Source organism: Bos mutus, chromosome X (genome assembly GCF_027580195.1).
Source record: "Bos mutus isolate GX-2022 chromosome X, NWIPB_WYAK_1.1, whole genome shotgun sequence".
NCBI lineage: Eukaryota > Metazoa > Chordata > Mammalia > Artiodactyla > Bovidae > Bos > Bos mutus.
This window is the reverse complement of record NC_091646.1, coordinates 125,535,685-125,554,971: the sequence shown is the minus strand read 5'-3', so window position 1 is coordinate 125,554,971 and position 19,287 is coordinate 125,535,685. Positions and strand designations below refer to the sequence as shown.

General features: G+C 49.1%; 1 protein-coding gene across 1 annotated transcript in view; it reads right to left on the bottom strand.

Annotated features, from left to right (window-relative positions):
* The window catches only part of LOC102286044 (protein Shroom2), a 141,104-nt gene extending 123,652 nt beyond the window's left edge, over positions 1-17,452 (bottom strand). Inside the window, 1 exon segment of the mRNA XM_070366626.1 lies at positions 17,118-17,452. Within this exon segment, the coding sequence (XP_070222727.1) occupies positions 17,118-17,282 (165 nt within the window). The 5' untranslated portion in view covers positions 17,283-17,452.
* Between the last annotated feature and the right edge of the window lie 1,835 nt (positions 17,453-19,287).

Sequence of the window (19,287 nt, the reverse complement as noted above, 5' to 3'; positions counted from 1 at the left end):
TCCAGTGGTTAAGAATTGGCCTTGCAATGAATGCAGGAGACATGGGTTTGATTCCTGGTCTGGGAAGATCCCACATAAAGAAGGCTGAAAGCCAAAGAATTGATGCTTTTGAACTATGGTGCTGGAGAAGACTCTTGAGAGTCCCATATGCCAAGGAGTCAACTAAGCCTGTGCTCCAACAACTACCAAACTCTCTCGACCCCTATAGCCCAAGAAGCACCTACTCAGCCTATACGCCCTAGAGCCTGTTCAGTTCAGTCGATCAGTTCAGTTGATCAGTTCAGTCGATCAGTCGTGTCCACAGACGTGTCCAACTCTTTGCGACGACATGAACTGTAGCACGCCAGGCCTCCCTGTCCAGCACCAACTCCTGGAGTTTGCTCAAACTCATGTCCATTGATCCGGTGATGCCATCCACCCATGTCATCCTTTGTTGTCCCCTTCTCCTCTTGCCTTCAATCTTTCCCAGCGTCAGGGTCTTTTCCAATAAGTCAGTTCATCACCTTAGGTGGCCAAAGGATTGGAGTTTGAGCTTTAGCATCAGTCCTTCCAATGAATATTCAGGACTGATCTTTAGGATGGACGGCTTGGCAGCAAGAGAAGCCAGTGCAATGAGAAGCCCACATACCTGAAATAAAGGCTAGCCTGCACTCACTGCAACTGGAGAAAAGTCCATGCAGCAACAAAGACACAGTACAGGCAAAAATAAATGGACAAAAACAAAACAAAACCCCAGGCCCCTAAAAATGGGGAGTGAGAGAGGGAAGACTTCCCCCACCTCAGCTTGCAAAGTTGCAGCGGCCTAGGTTCTGTGTGATCCCCATGCTGAAATCACCATAGAATAAATACAAGTCAAGCAGCAACAGGCCTGTCTTTTCAAGTCCAGATGCTTCCTTTCCAAACTTTGATTCGAGATTCAGGGCATCTAAACATGAATGACAATCAAGAGCAAAGCTGCACGTATCAAAAAACCCACACAGCTGTTTTAAAGACCGACCTATTTGATTAATACGAGTTAATTATTAAATATTAATTATTCATTTTCCAAGGCTTCCCTGGTAGCCCAGCTAGTAAAGAATCTGCCTGCAATTAATTGCAACAGGCCTGGGTTTGATTCCTCGGTTGGGAAGACACCCTGGAGAAGGGAACGGCAACCATTCCAGTGTTCTGGCCTGGAGAATTCCAACAACTGTGTAGTCCATAGGGTCGCAAACACACAACTGAGACTTTCACTCACTTCACAGTTCTGCAGAAGTTAAGGTTTTCTTCTTTGTTATATGCCTGTCTAAAAAAAGCTAAATGATAAAACTCAGTACATGCCACAATTAACAAAACATATCTTTTTTAAAATTCCAAGTGGCATACACAAAGCTAAGCTTCCTCTTACGCTTGTATCTGAGTCCAAAGACTGTTGACAATGTAACTCTTTTTTAAAATATTTTGGCTACACCAGGTCTTCCTTTCAGCATAAGGGATCTTTCAGTTTAATCACGTGGGATCCATTTCCCTGATTAAGGATGGAACCTGGGCCACCTGCATTGGGAGGAAGAAGTCTTAGTCACCGGACCACAAGGGAACTTTCTTTTTTTTTTTTTTTTTTTAATTCTCCTTGGTGGCTCAGCTGTGAAGAATCTGCCTGCAGTGCAGGAGACCTGGGTTCGATCCTTGGCTTGGGAAGATCCCCTGGAGGAGGGCACAGCAACCCACTCCAGTATTCTTGCCTAGAGAATCCCAGGGACAGAGGAGCCTGGCGGACTACAGTCCATGGGGTCACAAAGAGTCGGACACAACTGAGCAAACTTTCATCTCACTTCATAGTTGCTTTATAATGTTGTGTTACTTTCTTCTGTACAGCAAAGGAAATCAGTTACACATATACCTATATCTCCTCTTTTTCAGGTTTCCTTCCCATTTGGGTCTCTAGAGACCACTGAGTAACTCTTAAGAGAATTACCCTCAAACAACGTAATTAGCTCTACAATGGTACAAAGCAAAGAATTCCAGACTGGGGAAGGGGGAGCGGATTCAATGTAGCTCTCCAACCAAAAACAACATTATTATATGCTTTGGGCTACTGACAATCTTTTCCTTTACTTTCAGTTTTTTCAAGACGGTTTGACTGTTTTTGCAACAAGAAAAAAGTTTCGCTATGCTAGTAATTGACAAGCACAGGGACAGTTAGCACACATAAATATCACTGTGTTTTAGTTCAATCGCTCGGTTGTGTCCGACTCTTTGCAATCCCGTGGACTGCAGCATGCCAGGCCTCCCTGTCCATCACCAACTCCCGGAGCTTGCTCAAACTCACATCCATCGAGCGGGTGATGCCATCGACTGTGTGTACACTTTTGCAAACCTGGCACAGTTCACAGAGACAGAAGCAGAGTCGCCCCGGCAGCATCGTCTGGTCAGCTGGCAGCATTGTCTCATCAGCCTCGGCATTTACAAGCCACAAGCAAAGAACCTCTTCACCTCCTCTGAAACTCTAGGACCTTGAGGCCCCTGAACTGTTATTTTCTTCATTAGCAATGATACACTGACCACACCCCCAAATGCCTTGGTGATGGTTACTAACTCATCCCGAGTCCATCATCCTTGAGTTTTCAAACTGGACCCTAAGGTTCTGGTCAGCCTAGATCCTCTCTCAGGGTTATGACTTTTTAACACATCTACCATCTTCTCCTTGGCTCTTTTTTTTATGAGTCCCCTCTTCTTCCCATCCTTCTAACCTTCAGGGGTTCAATGACATGTTCACGTGTCCACCTTCCTTCACCTTCCCAGGCTTCCCTTAAGCATGTCAACAGAAGAGGCTCTCCCTTGCTCTCTCCCCTCATCACCGCCTGCCCCTAACCCTTAAGGTGCCCACCCCAATGCCACCTTCCTCTGGGCATCCGCTTTACTCTGCACTAGTCGTTATCTCCCTTTCCTTGACAGTCTACTTGGCATCTACATTCCATTCCCTGGGAAAAAAAACAAGCTGCCCGTCAAGATCATCATTAATTAATCTGATAGAGGTAGCCCGGTTAATGAGGATTGAAATGCACAGTCCTCCCCAGGCAACACCGTCTGCCCTGGAACCTACGTGCCTGCTAAGTCATTTCAGTCGTGTCCAACTCTGTGATCATATAGACTGTAGCCCACCAGGCTCCTCTGTCCATGGGGATTCTCCCTCCAGGCAAGGATACCGGAGTGGGTTGCCATGCCCTTCTCCAGATCTTCTCAACCCAGGATCGAACCCGGGTATCTTGCATTACAGGCAGATTCTTTACCAGCTGAGCCACCAGGGAAGCCCTAACAGGGACCAGTAGACACATATTGCTCTGAGCCTGTCAGAGTTCAATGGGAATTCTGTGTGTGTGTGTGTGTGTGTGTGTGTGTGTGTGTGTGTGTGAGTCAGTCAGACAATGGTATCTGAATCTTTGCAAACCCATGGATTGTAGCCTGCCAGGCTCCTCTGTCCATTGGATTGATGTGTGTCTGTGTCTGTGTTAGTCATTCCGTCATATCTGACTCTTTGCAACCCCATGGACTGTAGCCCGCTGGGCTCCTCTCTCCATGGGGATTCTCCAGGCCAGGATATTGGAGTAGGTTGCCATGCCCTCCTCCTGGGGATCTTCCTGATTCAGGGATCAAACCCATATCTATCTCCTACAATGGCTAGACGTGCCACGTGCACTTGAACCAAAGCAATTTAGTAAAGGACAACTCAGCCAGGTAGAAGGTGAGCTCCCTAACATCATGGCAGCCACCCTCCTCTCCTCTGGCCAGCCCTCCCTGAGAGCTAAGTAGCTGAACCAGGGATTCTCTCTGCTCTGACCCACCACCATCCCCCCAAACAGTTCCCAAGCAACCATGTGCAAGAAGCAACCTGGTGAAAATTAAATTATTGGTGGAGGGAAAAGCTAAGGTGGAAAGAAGCTGAATCTTAGAACGTGCACGTCTCATTTTTACATTCATAAATGTGCAGGAAATAAGCTACGTGCTAACTGGACACCCACAGTGACCCCTAGGACAAGGTAAGTGGTCATTCCCTTTTGCCAAGGGTGTAAATTAGGCATTTGGAGAGGGAAGTGGCAACCCACTCCAGTATCCTTGGAGGAGCCTAGCAGGCTACAGTCCATGGGGTCGCAAGAGTCAGACACGACTTAGCAACTAAACCACCACCACCAAATTAGGCCTTATTTATTTAGTTTCTTAAGGCTAGGTGCATTCGTTATAAAGAACACATCTAGGGATTTCCCTGATGGTCCAGTGGTGAAGACCCCAATGCAGGGGACCCAGGTTCCATCCCTGGTCAGGTAACCAGATTCCACATGCTGCAACTAAGACCCAACTAACAGCCAAATTAAAAAAAAAAAATTAAAAACAAAAAAGGAAAAGTTTTGGAAACAATTTATGGTTACCAGGGGGCAAGGAGGGGCAGGGGCAGGATAAATTAGGAGACTGGGATTGACACATACACACGTATTAATACATATAAACCAGATAACTAATAAAGACCTCCTATATAGCACAGGTAACTCTAGTCAATACTCTGTGATGGTCTATTTGGAAACAAATCTCAAAAAGAGTGGATATATTAGTATAAGCATAAATGATTCACTCTGCTGTACACCTGAAACCAACACAATATTGTAAACCAACTGCACACCAGTAAAAAGTCAAAAGGAAAACTTTCAGTTTCTCTCCAGATTTCCTTTGTTGGAACAGTCTAACTCTTATAGCAAGTAACTGAAGAAACATGCAATGGTCCAAACACAACAGAGGCTTATTCCTCACTCACGTCCTAGTACTACTGGGAGGGCAAGGGGCACTGTGGACAGCCAGCTTCCTCCCCAGGTGTTCAGGGACCTGTGCGCATGAGGCTCTGCTCCGGAATCATGTGCATCCCAGACAACTAGGAAAGGGGAAAACAGTACAGGTTGGCAACAGTCCTGCCTGCATCACTTCTACTTGCATGTGATTGGGTAGAATTGTCACATGGCCTCATAGCCCTCAAGGCAGGCTGGGAAGTGTAGTCCAGCAGCACATTCAGAGGGAAGAGGAGACTCTGTCTTCAATGAGCTGATAGCATCACTACCAAACCTGTAGGTCCAACTCCATGCCGTCAAACATCTTCTACTACCAGAAACCCAAGCAAGTAAAGAAATGGAGTTTGCTGTCATGGGAATAGTTAAACTTCATCTTTCCTATTTTCCCTTCCCAAACCACTTTTTTAAAATCCCATTTTTATGGGAGGGAAGTTCAGGATGTACACCCATGGTTGATTCATGTGAATGTATCGCAAAAACCACAATACGGTAAAGTAGTTAGCCTCCAATTAAAATAAAATATAAAAATAAATTTAAAAAATCTCATTGGTATTGAATATCATATTGGTCTGAAAGAGCTACCTTTCAAGAATATTACAGAAAGAAAAAAAATCTATTTTTCTGAACAAGTTTTGGTGGAGAAGAGGGAATAATCACTTGCAGCAAGCTGTAAGTAACTAATGTATTGGTGTTGGGCATTAGATGAGTTTCTGAATTAAATGTTTTTCTACAAATCCAATACTAAATGGTCAAAATCAGTAACAAAATCTCTAGGAGACCTACTAAAATGCTGCCACACAAAATCCAGGTTAAAGTCTTTCCATGGTAAATTACCAGTTCAATACATTAACACTACTTTCCATAGCTTTCCAAATTCTTTTTTTTTTAATGTTTTATTTTGTATTGGAGTATAGCTAATTAACAAACAAAGCTGTGATGGTTTCAGGTGAACAGCAAAGGGACTCAGCTATACATACACACGAATCCACTGTCCCCCCAACACCCCTCCTATTCAGGCTTCACATAATACTGAGCAGAGTTCCCTGTGCTGTACAGCAGGTCCTTGTTGGTTCTTCATGTTAAATACAGCAGTGTGTCCATGTCCATCCCAAACTACCTAACTATCCCTTCCCCCATCCTACCCCCTGGGAACCAGAAAGTTATTAGAATACTGAGCAGAGTGGGACTGCTGTACAGTAGGTCCTTCTTGGTTATCCATGTTAAATACAGCAGTGTGTCCATCCATGTCCATCCCACAGTTTTCCAAATTCTGAATAAAGCAGAAAGAGGTGGGGAGAAGGGAAGAAGAAGGAGGAGAGATGGAATTTAAATCTACCACAACTAGCTTTCCTTACTGCCTCATTTCATCCCCATGTTAATAATATACTTAAGTGGGAGTGATTCTAGTTTGATGGCCAGAACAATTAAGGATCAACAAAGGTTCAGGATGAACAGTAAGATCTAGCTATGCCTGTAAGACGTTCCCTCCCAGCTGGAACCACCGTGGCCAGGCCAGCGACAACCACTCTGACCTCACCAGGCAGGGCAGGGTTCCTCTAAACTGGCAAACCTCAGGTCGACTTTCGAACCTGCCCTACACCAGAAAGCTGTTCTCAATGGAGGAAAATAGTATCTGACAGGGATGTGCCTGGCCCCAAAGAAACAATCGAAGCAGTTGCCTTAAAAGAGAGCCCCAGGAAGCAGCCTGGCTAGATCACTCACCTGGGTGTGGGTGACTCACCCTGAACCAGGTGGTCACCCTCTCTTACACTCGGGCAGACAGCAAGGTCCCTCCACTAGACATTCAGACTGAGCCTCCAAAAGGGCAGACAGAAGCCACACACATACAGCAGCAGAGCTCAGAAATGGAATCTACGCAGAAGACATTTTTAAAAGCCAGTTTAATATACTCACAGATGTGAAAGAAGAACCGTGAAACAGGATCAGTATGGTATCAAAAAGGAACATTCGAGAGCAATAACACAGGGCTTCCCCTGGTGGCTCAGCGGTAAAGACTCCGACTGCAAGTGCAGGAGACACGGTGCAATCCCTGGGCTGGGCAGAACCCACAGGCGGTGGAGCAACTAAGCCCAGGCACCACAGCTACTAAGCGTATGCTCTCAAGCCCACACTCTTTTAAAAGCACACATTTAAAACTTATTCAAGGGGCTTCCCTGATGGCTCAGTGGTAAAGAATCTGCCTTTCGATGTGGGAGTCACAGGTTCAACCCCTGATATGGGAAGATCCCACTCGGCGTCTGAGCAACTAAGCCCGTGAGCCACAGCTACTGAGCCTGTGCTCAGCAACAAATCATCGCAATGAGAAGCCCACACATCACAACTAGAGAAAACCCAACGCTGCATCAAAGACCCAGCACAGCCAAAAATAAATGAAATTTTTGAAAAAGAAAGAAAAAATACTTGAGAAAAACTCAGTGGTTTGGAAGACACAGTTGCATGCCATCTCCCCAGATGAATAGAAGTAGAGAGAAGAGAAAAATAAGACAAAAAAAATCAGAGCCAGCCCAAAGGATGAAGAGACAGAAGGGCTTGTTGTCTTCCCAATATTACTGCACACCAGCAGAGATGAGAACACCAGCTGCAAAGAAAGTGCAGAGAGAAAACTGTCTCCAGCTCAGGCCTCTACACCGAACAATCCCATTACTGTCAAGGTACGTTAATGACATTTTCAAACAAAGAAGGTCTCAAAAAACGCTCCCCCACCCCTGTGTGTCTGAATATAGAAAACGATTTTTCGCAATTCAGGAAGATGAGGAGAATAAATTAATGATAAAGCACTCAGGAAATTAGGCAAAGAAACAAAACCTATCATTAACCTCAGTGATAATGAAAACTTTGTGCAGGGAAAAAAAATATTCAGAGTTTCCACCATAGGTTCAGCAGTGTTGGCACTGGCATTCAAAAACCATACCCAGTGAAAACTGCTAACCTGGTGCTTCTCAAAGTGGGAACTTTTTGTCCCCCTGGCAGGGGATACCCGGCGAGGCTTTTTTGATCATCTCAACTACAGGAGATGGAGATGTGTGTGTGGGTGTCCCATGGGCGATGTCAGAGGTGTTATTCACCAGCCCACACTGCACAGGACAGTGCCCACCACAAAAAAATTATGTGGCCCCAAAGGTCAACAGTGCTAAGGCTGAAAAAAATCCCTCTTCTGTCCAAAATTATGATCGTAGGTATCTGGGAAATTCGGGGCCCCAAGATATGTGTCTGTGTAGTTGGTGGGAAGGAGGTGCGTGGAAGATACCACATACAGAACAAACAAAAGCAGCAGCAAAACAGAATGTAAGCAAATGCCCAAAGAAATCAGCTGAAAAGTTTCAACAGCTTCTCTAAAGGAAGAGGAAACGGCAAGTGGGGAACTGCTGGGTTTAATAACAAGCCCCGAAGAACTATTTGATTATTTAAGCTGTGCAAGAGTCACTTTGATAAAAAATAAAAACAAAACTAAAAAGTACACTAACAACTGCTTCCCCTTCCTCATTTGAAGAAGTAAAAATGTTGATTTTAAAGCCCTCACTGTAATCTACCCTGCCTGGGTTCTCTTTGACCTTCACAATTCGCCTGTGATCTGAAAGTCTTGGTCACCTTTGATGCTACCCCAACTCTTTCCAATTCATCCAACCAAGGTGGTAGATACTGCCTCCAACCAATTTTATAGACAGGAGATTAAAATGTGACTGTGCAATTCAGAACATCCTGGTTTTTCACAACAATCTGATTTGTTCAAACCTGAAATAAAGTTGTTGTTCAGTAAGCCGTGTCCAACTCTTTGTGACCCCTTGGACTGTAGCATGCCAGGCTTCCCTGTCCTTCATCAGCTCCCAGAGCTTGCTCAAACTAATGTCTCTTGTGTCGATGATGTTATCTATCTCATCTTCAATCACCTCCTTCTCCTCCTGCCTTCAACCTTTCCCAGCATCAGGGTCTTTTCCAATGAGTCAGCTCTTTGCATCAGATGGCCAAAGGACTGTAGCTTCAGCATCAGTCCTTCCAATGAATATTCAAGGCTGATTTCCTTTAAGATGAACTGGTTTGATCTCCTTGCTGTCCTGGGGACTTTCAAGAGTCTTCTCCAGCACCACAGTTTTAAAGCATCAATTCTTCAGCGATTAAGCCTTCTTTATGGTCCAACTCTTATGTCCAAACATGACTACTGGAAAAACCATAGCTTTGACTATACAGACGTTTGACAGCAAAGTGATATCTCTCTCTTTTTTTTTTTAAATGAGATTTATTTATTTATTTGGCTGTGCCAGGTCTTAGTCATGGCATGTAGGAGCCAGTTCCCCAACCAGGGATTGAACCCAGGCCCCCTGCATTGGGACTGCAGAGTCTTAGCCACTGGGCCACCAGGGAAGTCCCTCTGCTTTTTAATACACTGTCTAGGTTTGTTATAGCTTTCCTTCCAAGGAGTAAGTGCCTTTTAATTTCATGGCCGTAGTCACTGTCTGCAGTCATTTGGGAGCCCAAGAAAATAAAATCTGCCACCATTTCCACTTTTCCCCCCATCTATTTGCCATAAACTGATGGGACCAGTTGCCATGATCTTAGTTTTTTTGAATGTTGAGTGTTAAGCCAGCTTTCTCACTCTCATCTTTCACCCTCATCAAATGAGTCCAATTATTTTTTCAGTGATAACCTAGTGTGCTTGTACTTAGACAAGTTCCCCCAAAGAGGGGCCTTAATTAACATCCCTACTGGTCGATGCAAGAGGTTCTGTGTATCACAGAGCCATGCAGATATCTGATCCACCCAGGTAACAGGAAAACAATTGTTCCACAAGTTACACCCTCCCTCTCTAGGACACTGGCAAGTTGTTTTTAAAAAAAGACCAAAAAAGAACCACGCAAACCTGAGCACTTTCAAAGTCCTTCGTGTAGGTGGAAGGTTCAGCCTGGGAGAGCTCAGCTTGCAGAAATGTCTCCTCAAAGGATGGCCTGACTTCGGTGTGTGAAAAATAAAAGAGGTAATGAGACTGAATAAAAAGTCTGTTCAGCCTTCAAATCCTGAAATAATTTTGTTGGCTGTTTACACTGTGCCCAGTGTACAAGGAGCAAAGCTCCCCAGGGCCCCAAAGAAATCCACAGACCCAAGTTTATTTGCACGCTGACACAAAACAGCTTTTGCAAGAGGACCGCTCCAAAATGCTTTCACCAAATAGAAAAACCAGCCGTCTCCAAGCTGGGAGCCCAGTTTCTTCAGCTGCAAAATAGAAAGGTGGGTGAAGAAATCTCAGCTTGTTAGGACAAGGTGAGAACCACTAATTTTTTTAAGTCTTTCATTCTCCTTTTCCTTTCTACATTTAGCTTTCTTTTTTTTTTTTTTTTCCAAAGGGTGAACGTTAGGACATGTTCCAAACTACTCATAACTGGACCAGGAAGGGCAAAATCCTTCCCGGTGGGGAAGTGTGATGCAAACCTAAAGTTTACAGCTTTTCACGCTTAGAAGCCTCTGGGTTTATGGGTGAGTCAAGATGAGTTGGGAATTCCGAGGTGGCGCTAATATGTTAAAGGACCCGACCACCAATGCAGGAGACTTAAGAGATGCAGGTTCGATCCTTGGGTCAGGAAGACCCCCTGGCAACGCAAATGGGTAACCCACCCCAGTATTCTTGCCTGGAGAATCCCACGGACAGAGGAGCCTGGCGGGCTACAGTCCATGGGGCTGTAAAGAGTCGGACATACTAAATGACTAACACATAACAAGCTGAGTTAATTTCTAGGAGAGGAAGAAAACACACACCCTCCTCCTCCATCCTCTGCACCTCAAGCTCCAGCACCAGAGCTGGGGATGGGACCAAAGGTTTTTTGCCCAACTTCCCATCACCGCATGGAAAACACATCCTGAGGACCAGAGGTGAGAACTTGCAGGACCCAGAGAGGAAGAGGCTGGCACAGGGGGAGAAAGACACACCTGAAGGCCAGTTGGCAGGCAGGTCTACCAACTGCAAATGTATTTCAGCACAATGGTGGTGGTCGGGGGCGGGGGGAACCTCACCCCCTTCCCCGCTTTTTTTTTAAACCACACAGTGAATTTTTCAATACAAACATGTGTTTGGAACTCCACTCTTCTTCCAAACAGACGCAAACTGCAGCTGGCCTCAAAGTGGCCAGGACCTCACCATGCCCAGGAGTTGCCCTGGCTACCAGAGTACCTGAGCTAGCTAAAGTAGGGGTGTCCAGCCCTCATCCACCCACCTTTTCTGTCTATGGAGCCCTGGTAAAGTGGCTGTGGGATTCTGCTTCAACACATATATCAAGCAAAACGCAGAGGCTGAGATAAATCAGCTCCCAATCCATAGCTCGGGGCTTCCCAGGTGGGCTCAGAGATAAAGAATTTCTCACCTGCCAATGCAGCAGCTGCAAATTCAATCCCAAGGGTCAGGAAGATCCCCTGGAAGAGGAAATGGCAACCCACTCCAGGATTCTAGCCTGCAGAATCCCACGGACAGAGGAGCCTGGCGGTACGTGGGGTCGCAGACAGTCAGACAGAACTTGTGACTAAACAAAAATTCACAGCTCACTGACATGAATGAATCAGCCATGGGTGTGCATGTGTCCACCATCCTGAATCCCCTCCTCCTACCTCCCTCCCCATCCCATCCCTCTGGGTTGTCCCAGGGCACCGGTTTTGCGTGCCATTTCACGCATCAAACTTGGACTGGTCATCTATTTCACATATGCTAATATACATGTTTCAAAAACCACCACAATATAGTAATTAGCATCCAATTAAAATAATTTTTTTAATGAAAAAAAAATTCACAGCTCACGTCTACAGCTGCCCTGTTTTCAAAACCTTCAAAGGTCATTGACAAAGAGCTTGGCTTTTGGTGGGGCAAATATGGGGGCATCAGTGACAACAGCTTGTCTGGTAACCCAGAGGTTACGGGGCCATTGATCAGCATGACTCAGCACAACCCATAAAAAACGAAGCCCCTTTCAGACACAAGGTGACCCACCAATGGCTCTGAACCTTCAGTATCAGAAAGACCTCTGAACTGGGACATCATTCACCTGGGTGTGTGGGCCAACTGCACCCACCTCGATCCCCCAGTGTGCGTCCTGATTCCCGCCCAGCAGCCTGCCTTCGGCTTGCAAACCGGGAAGGACATTTAAAGATGTAGCCTTGCGTCCAGCGAGGGGTTTAAGGGTCTGGAGACCTAGGAGAGGAATCACACTGGCTGGCTCCCTGCCCTGGCACCTCCCCAGGAGGTCCTGGTCCCCAAGAGGCAACCTGAAACTCATCAAGGTCCCAAAGGAGCCGCCCCTGGGACCGGGGAAGGCCCGGATGACTGTCTTTCTTCTGGGGGCGCTCACGGAAAGGCTCCGGCGTTCTTGGTTGGAGGGAAAAGGGGAAGGAGGGGAATCTAAGACGCGATGAGAAGGAGAAGCAAGGCTTCATGCCTTCCCGAGGTTCACAAACATTCCTGAGGCCGCAGGACACCCAGCTGGTGCGCTTCCGGCTTCCCAGTGAATCCCCCGGGTGGCCCTTCTGGAATCCGAGCTCCTCTGCAGACATGTCAGAAGTCAGGCCCTTCCCCAACCTCCCCCCACCACCCTGCCACACCCAAGTCTTCCCACTTGCTGAGCTGAAGGAGAGAGGAACTCCCACCAACTGCAGCACTCAACCTACTGACAACGGTCCTGAGAGGGCCTGCATCAAAGCACAGCCTTGGAGACGCAGACACGTCAAGGTCTCTGGAGTTCCTTAGGGCAGGAATGTTATTTCTGCTGCACACACACAAAAAATGGCCTTTTGTGTTTTTTTTTTCCAGCTCTGGTAAACTTCAAGCTTACAAGTCAGTGTCAAGGTGTTGAACGGTTACAAATCTTGCTGAGTGCTTTTCTAGGGGACTGACTCCATGTGGCTCAGCTGGTAAAAATATCCACCTGCAATGTGGGAGACCTGGCTTCGATCCCTGGGTTGAGAAGATCCCCTGGGGAAGGGAACGGCTAACCCACCCCAGTATTCTGGCCTGGAGAGTCCCGTGGACTCTTTAGTCCAGGGGGTCACAAAGACTCAGACACGACCAAGCGGCTTTCACTTCGCTCACTACGCATGCACTTGAGATTCCAACAATGCCACTCTGTGGGAGTCAGGGTCCCTTTAACCTCAACTCCAACCCAGAGAAAAGGCAGTTCCTCGGCCAGCAGCCCCCACCACCGAGTGCCCATGAAACACAGCTCTCAGGAGTTCCTGTTCCCATTTCCTTTTTTCCAGCCTCAAAAAATGCAGATGAAGCAAGTATTTGTTTGAGTTTTACTATGTAAATAAAGCCTATTATCAGGGCCAGCGCCAAGAAAGAAAACAGCCTTCCCCACGCAGGTTGGCTAGGCTAGTGGCCTCCCGAGCACCTTCAGAAAGAATAAAGCACAGCTTTCCAAGCTAAAATCCTTTCAAAGCACAAGTGGAGTGCAGTTCATCTGCTGCTGCTGCTGCTAAGTTGCTTCAGTGTATCTGACTCTGTGCAACCCCATAGACGGAAGCCTACCAGGCTCCCCCATCCCTGGGACTCTCCAGGCAAGAACACTGGAGTGGGTTGCCATTTCCTTCTCCAATGCTCTGTTGAGGACTATTTTGTGCCAGGGGGCATGCGGCAGTACAAGACACTTTCAGTTGTCACACATGGGAAAGGGGGTTAACACTGCCAATGGGTACAGGACAGAGTTGCTGCTAGGCACCCTACAATACACAGAAAAGGACCACCCCACATCCCACTCAGCAAAAAAGGATCCAGCCCAGAACATCAGACATACCAAGGCTGAAAAGCCCCTGTGGTGGTGGTGGTGGTGGTGTTGATTTCACCTCTCAGTCGTGTCCGACTCTTTTCGACCCTGTGGCTTGTAGCCCCACTAGGCTCTTCTGTCCCTGGAAATCTCCAGGCAAGAATCCTGGAGTGGGTTGCCATTTCCTTCTCCAGGGAGATCTTCCCCACCCAGGGATAGAACTCATGTCTCCAACTGGAGAAGAAGCAGAGATATGCAGGACCAAGATATGACCCTCAGGGCCCTTCTCAAGATGTGACCTCAGGGCTGTTCCATCTATAAAATGGGCTAATAAAACTCCATCAGGAAATCAGGGACTGAGCTGGCTTTGTTCTTGGTATCACCACCAGCTCGAAGTTGTACACTCCCAGGAGGCTTTCAATCAAGACACTCATCATCATACATCTTACACGGGATCAGGCTTCTTCCAAGTCAGATTCTGTTAGAAATAAGCTGTAAAATACCTCAGTGCTCTAATTTGTAACCATGTAATTTCTTAAATGCAAATAAAACTAGTAGAAGACCCATTATTTAATGAAACCTAGAGATGTTTCAGTAGCTACTGGGAAAGAAAAGATTCAAACCTTGGATTAATCCAAATTCTGGTGGTGGAACATGTTTCCTCAGTCTCTACCACAACCACCTACTTTCATTTCTTAAGAGATTATAATGGGCACATTTTTCTCTGTCCTTTCCCAATAAAGTGACAGTTAATTAGTTGTTAACAACCAGCTGTTGGATCATGAGCAAACATCACTGATGACTTTACCCAGGAGAAAATGCAAGCGGGTGAAACATTGCCAATACCACACGATACAACATGTGGTTAAGAAACACACATGCACATGTGTCAGCATACACGTGTGCATGTATATATACAAGTGTGTGTGGAAATTTAGCACAAGCGTCCCAAACTGTCCTGAATCTTCTCCATCCTAAGCAAACCACATTATCTCCAGTCACAGTATAACACCTATAAAAACCAAGCAGCAGTTTAAGGGAGGGACATAGGAGCATGTCAGGTTAAAATCACAGGCAGCTTTATTTCTGCAAAACCCTGAAGCACGATCTGGAAAGGCAGAGTGCGTACACTGCCACCAGTCTAGCCACACAAAGACACACACACAGAAACACACACACATGCAGAGTGTGACACTGCTATCAGTCTAGCCACACACAGACACACACACAGACACAGTGTGTACACTGCTACCTGTCTAGCGACACAGACACACACATACACACGCAGAGTGTGTACAATGCTACCAGTCTAGCCACACAGACACAAACACACACCCCCCCCCCAAGGCACACACACAATCCCACACCAGACACACACACACCCATACACCCAAACCATAGCAACTACCTGGAGAGCCCTGCTGCTGCTGCTGCTAAGTCGCTTCAGTCGTGTCCAACTCTGTGCGACCCCAGAGATGAAAGCCCACCAGGCTCCCCTGTCCTTGGGATTCTCCAGGCAAGAACACTGGAGCAGGTTGCCATTTCCTTCTCCAATGCATTAAAGTGAAAAGTGAAAGGGAGTCGCTCAGTCGTGTCCAACTCAGCGATCCCATGGACTACAGCCTACCAGGCTCCTCCATCCATGGGATTTTCCAGGCAAGAGTGCTGGAGTGGGGTGCCATTGCCTTCTCCAGACGCAGGAGAGCCCATCAGGGGCTAAATCAGGAGCCAACAGCCCCCAGTGGTCTGCACAGGCCCTGGTTTGTGTCCACAGGCTCTACCGCCCCAGTCCATCAGTTTGTAGAAGGGTGCCCTCTTGCACAGGAATATGTAACGCCAACAAGAACTCGGGGGAGGGGGTGTTACAACTTGGGGTACAGAGAAAGGAGGAGGTACTCCAAAATCCTTTTCCCCAGCTTCCAATAAAACAACTGAATTTTTAGGCCAGTTTCTTACCCAGTGGAAGCCCCCAAAGCAAGATGCTACCTTAAACAATGTTGTATCACTTATTAGATCTGCTCTAACAACAGATCCCAGGAAGACAGCTTGAATTGGATCTGCGTGTGTTTTTTAAAAGAAACACCTGAAGTTCTAAAGGTTTGGGGGATTCACCTGGTATCTTTTTAACCTTTACCATCCAAAATGTCTGGTAAAACTCATTTAAAAGGCTCAAGCTACTATGCTGTAAGGTATGCAGGGAGCATCAGACCTGCACAAGATCTGCCCACTAAGCTGCCTCCCACTTTTCAAATAATTCAGTGTATTAATAGGTTGCACCTGGGTGAAATTTACAACAAAGACAGCCTCAACCCCCAGTTAAACAAAAATTCAGTGCACGTTTCCCCTCAGAGTCTCTAGTTTATAACCATAAAAAAAATAAGAGAAAATAAAAAGATTAGTTCAGTGTCTCATTTGTTATCTAGGTAACAAACCCACACCACCTCCTAAATTCAATCCTGTGGGGCAGGTTAGAAGTCAGTTCAGTGCTTCCAGCCACGGTGAAGCAGGAAAGCAGAGAAAAAAATTGTAACCTTTAAACCCTTCTGAGAGCCAAGAATTTTTTTGCATTTTAAAGAGAACTTTGTTCCCAGGAATGGCACAGCCCAGACATTCCAAGAGAAACTGACCAACAGACAGTTTTAACCTTGGGAAAACCAAACGACTGGTTTGTGTGTGTTTTTACGGGTTTATACAGGCTCGGCTGCTAAGTCTCAATATGGGTTTTCTATTTCAAGGCAAAAAAAATTCAAAGTTCTAAAGTAAACCCTACACACACACACACATACACACACACACACATACACACACACACACACACATACACACACACACACACTCAGTTCAGTCGCTCAGTCGTGTCAGACTCTTTGCGACCCCATGGACACACACACTAGCATTTATTATCAAATCCCACTTCTATAAAGGACTTTGAAAACCCTCAGGTTTTTGTTTTTTGTTTTTTTACAAGTATCCAGGGCGCCGCGGATCTAGGGCTGGAAGCCAAATATCAGTAAATGATGGGCTCTTGGAAATGGAGAAGGAGGCCTGTAGGCAGCTGCTCGCCCACACGTCCTAGAGATAAGGGGTGCGGGTCCAAGGCGAGGTACAGAAACAAGCATCCAGACAGGCTAACACAAGAGGAGCAGGCTCTGTCCACCCGGCGCACGTGGGAACATTCCCCCCAGACCTCTGGGCTGGTCCACAGGTACAGGCCGCCACTAGGGAGGCCAGGAGTGACAGGGGACCTGGCCGGGCCCCTTCCAAGAGGGGGAGGGGAGAGATCCGAAACTGGAGCCACTGAAACTATCCGCGGCGCCGGAAGCCAAAAAGGACTGGGAAACCAGGCAGGGCAGCCCAGGTGGCGCCCGGATCACACACCTAAGGCGGGTCCTAGCGCCCCATGTTCTCGCAGGGGACCCAGGAAATGCGAGTCCCGGGCCCGGGGTGCCACCCGAACCCCCCCGCCCCCCCGGAGCTCCTGACCTCGACGAATCCCCCGCCCCCCGAGGCCACCTCCCGGCTATCACCGTGCAAGTCCCGCGCTCCCCCTCACCTTGGTGATGACCAGCGGCTCGCCGTGCTCGCGGCCGCCCTTCAGGGTGAAGCCCCAAGGGGCGCCGCCGCTCAGCTGCACCTCCACCAGGCGCCCGCCATCGGCCGCCCGTGCCTCGGCCGCTGCCAGTCGCTCCGGCCACGCGCGGGGCTCGGCGCCCTCCATGGCGCGGGGCGCAGAGGCGGCGCTGCCTCTCAGGTCCCCGGGGCGCCCGACCCCATACGTAACGGAGAAGCCCAGCTGGCCGAGGGCGAAGAGGCTCTCGGTGCCCCAGTCGTCTGCCGCAGGCAAACTTGCACGGCAACTTGCAAGGAAAGTGCCGGTCCGGGGCGGGAGGGAACACTGAGATCGCGCAGCGCTACGCTGCGCACTGGGGAAGGCGGGCCCCGGAGGGGGCGGACCCAGAGGGAGGAGGCGGGGAGGGAGCGGGGAGGAGGCGGGGAAACGTGGGAAGTGGGAGGGCCGGCTGGGAGCTGCGGGGCCAGGCGCGCGCTCTTGGGAAGGGAGCGGGCCGCGTGAGGCGGGGTTTGGCTCGCGCCGCGCGCGAAAGAATGGGGGGCTCGCGCCGCGCTCGCAGGAAGTGGGACTCTCGTCGCGCCGCGCGGAGACCTAGACCCCCGGGCGCAGGAACCGGGGTCTGGCGCCGCGCGTGCCGGGGGGAGGGCTGGCTAGCCGCACTCAGAAACGGGGGGACTCACGCCGCGGCAAGCGCCCAGAAACTGAGGAGTCGCGCCGCGCGCGCAGGAAGTGGGGGATTTCTCGCGCCGCGCGCGCAGGAAGGGTGGGCTCGCGCCGCGCGCTTCCGGGAGAGGGCTGGCCCCGCGCGTGCAAGAACCGGGGCGCTCACGCTGGCGGAGGAACGGGGGACGTTCTCGTGCTGCGCGCACCGCGCGCACCGCGGGGAGGGCTGGCCCCGCGCGCTTAGGAACGGGAGTACTTGCGCCTCGCGAGACGGGAAGCTCCGCGCGCGCAAGAAGAGGGGGCTCGAGTCGCTCCGCGTGCGCAGGAAGGGGCGGGGCTAGCTCCGCATGCGCCCGGGGGAGGGCTGACCCCGCCGCGGCGCGCGCCCAAGAAGCGGGGTCTCGCGCTGCCCATGCCGCGTGTGGCTCCGGGCACGTAGGAAGGGGCAACTAGCGCCGCCGGTGGGGAGCAAGTCGTGCGCGCAAGAGGGGAGGCTCGCACTTCGCCGCGTGGGTGGGAACGGTGGGGCTGGCACCGCGCGCGCTGGGGTAAGGAAGGGTTGGCCCGCGCGCGCAGGAACGAGGGTGCTCGCGCCGCGCCGCGCGCAAGAAAGGGTCGTGTGTGTGTGTGTGTGGAAAGGGTGTGTGTGTGTGTGTGGAAAGGATGTGTGTGTGTGGAAAGGGTGTGTGTGTGTGTGTGGAAAGGGTGTGTGTGTGGAAAGGGTGTGTGGGGGGGGAAACGCTGTGTGTGTGTGTAGAAAGGGTGTGTTTGTGTGTGTGTGGAAAGGGTGTGTGTGTGTGTGGAAAGGGTGTGTGTGTGTGTGTGGAAAGGGTGTGTGTGTGTGTGTGTGGAAAGGGTGTGTGTATGTGTGTGGAAGGGTGTGTGGGTGTGGGGAAAGGCTGTGTGTGTGGAAAGGGTGTGTGTGTGTGGAAAGGGTGTGTGTGTGTGGAAAGGGTGTGTGTGTGTGTGTGTGTCCAGTCTGGCCAAGTAGTCTCCCCTTTCTTCAAAGATTTGCTGATTTCAAGCAAAAGTCCTAGCTCTCTGGGAGAGATTTCCCAGGCGGAGAGGGGCCATAGAGAAGCAGTATTTTAATGCAAATCATGGCTCAGTCACATTTTATGAACTGGCAATGGATCAAAATGAAGGATGTCAGAGACCCAGACCGGTCAGACCTGGCAAGAGCGCGTGGTTTCTGGGGCAGATGGATTAAGATGAGACAACACTGTTGAGGGCTCCAGGTTCTGGAGAATTAACCCGCCCCCTAGGAAGGCCCGAAGAAGGCGATGGCACCCCACTCCAGTACTCTTGCCTGGCAAATCCCAAGGATGGAGGAGCCTGGTAGGCTGCAGTCAATGGGGTCGCAAAGAGTTGGACACGACTGAGCGACTTCCCTTTCACTTTTCACTTTCATGCACTTGGGAAGGAAATGGCAACCCACTCCAGTATTCTTGCCTGGAGGATCCCAGGGACGGCGGAGCCTGGTGGGCTG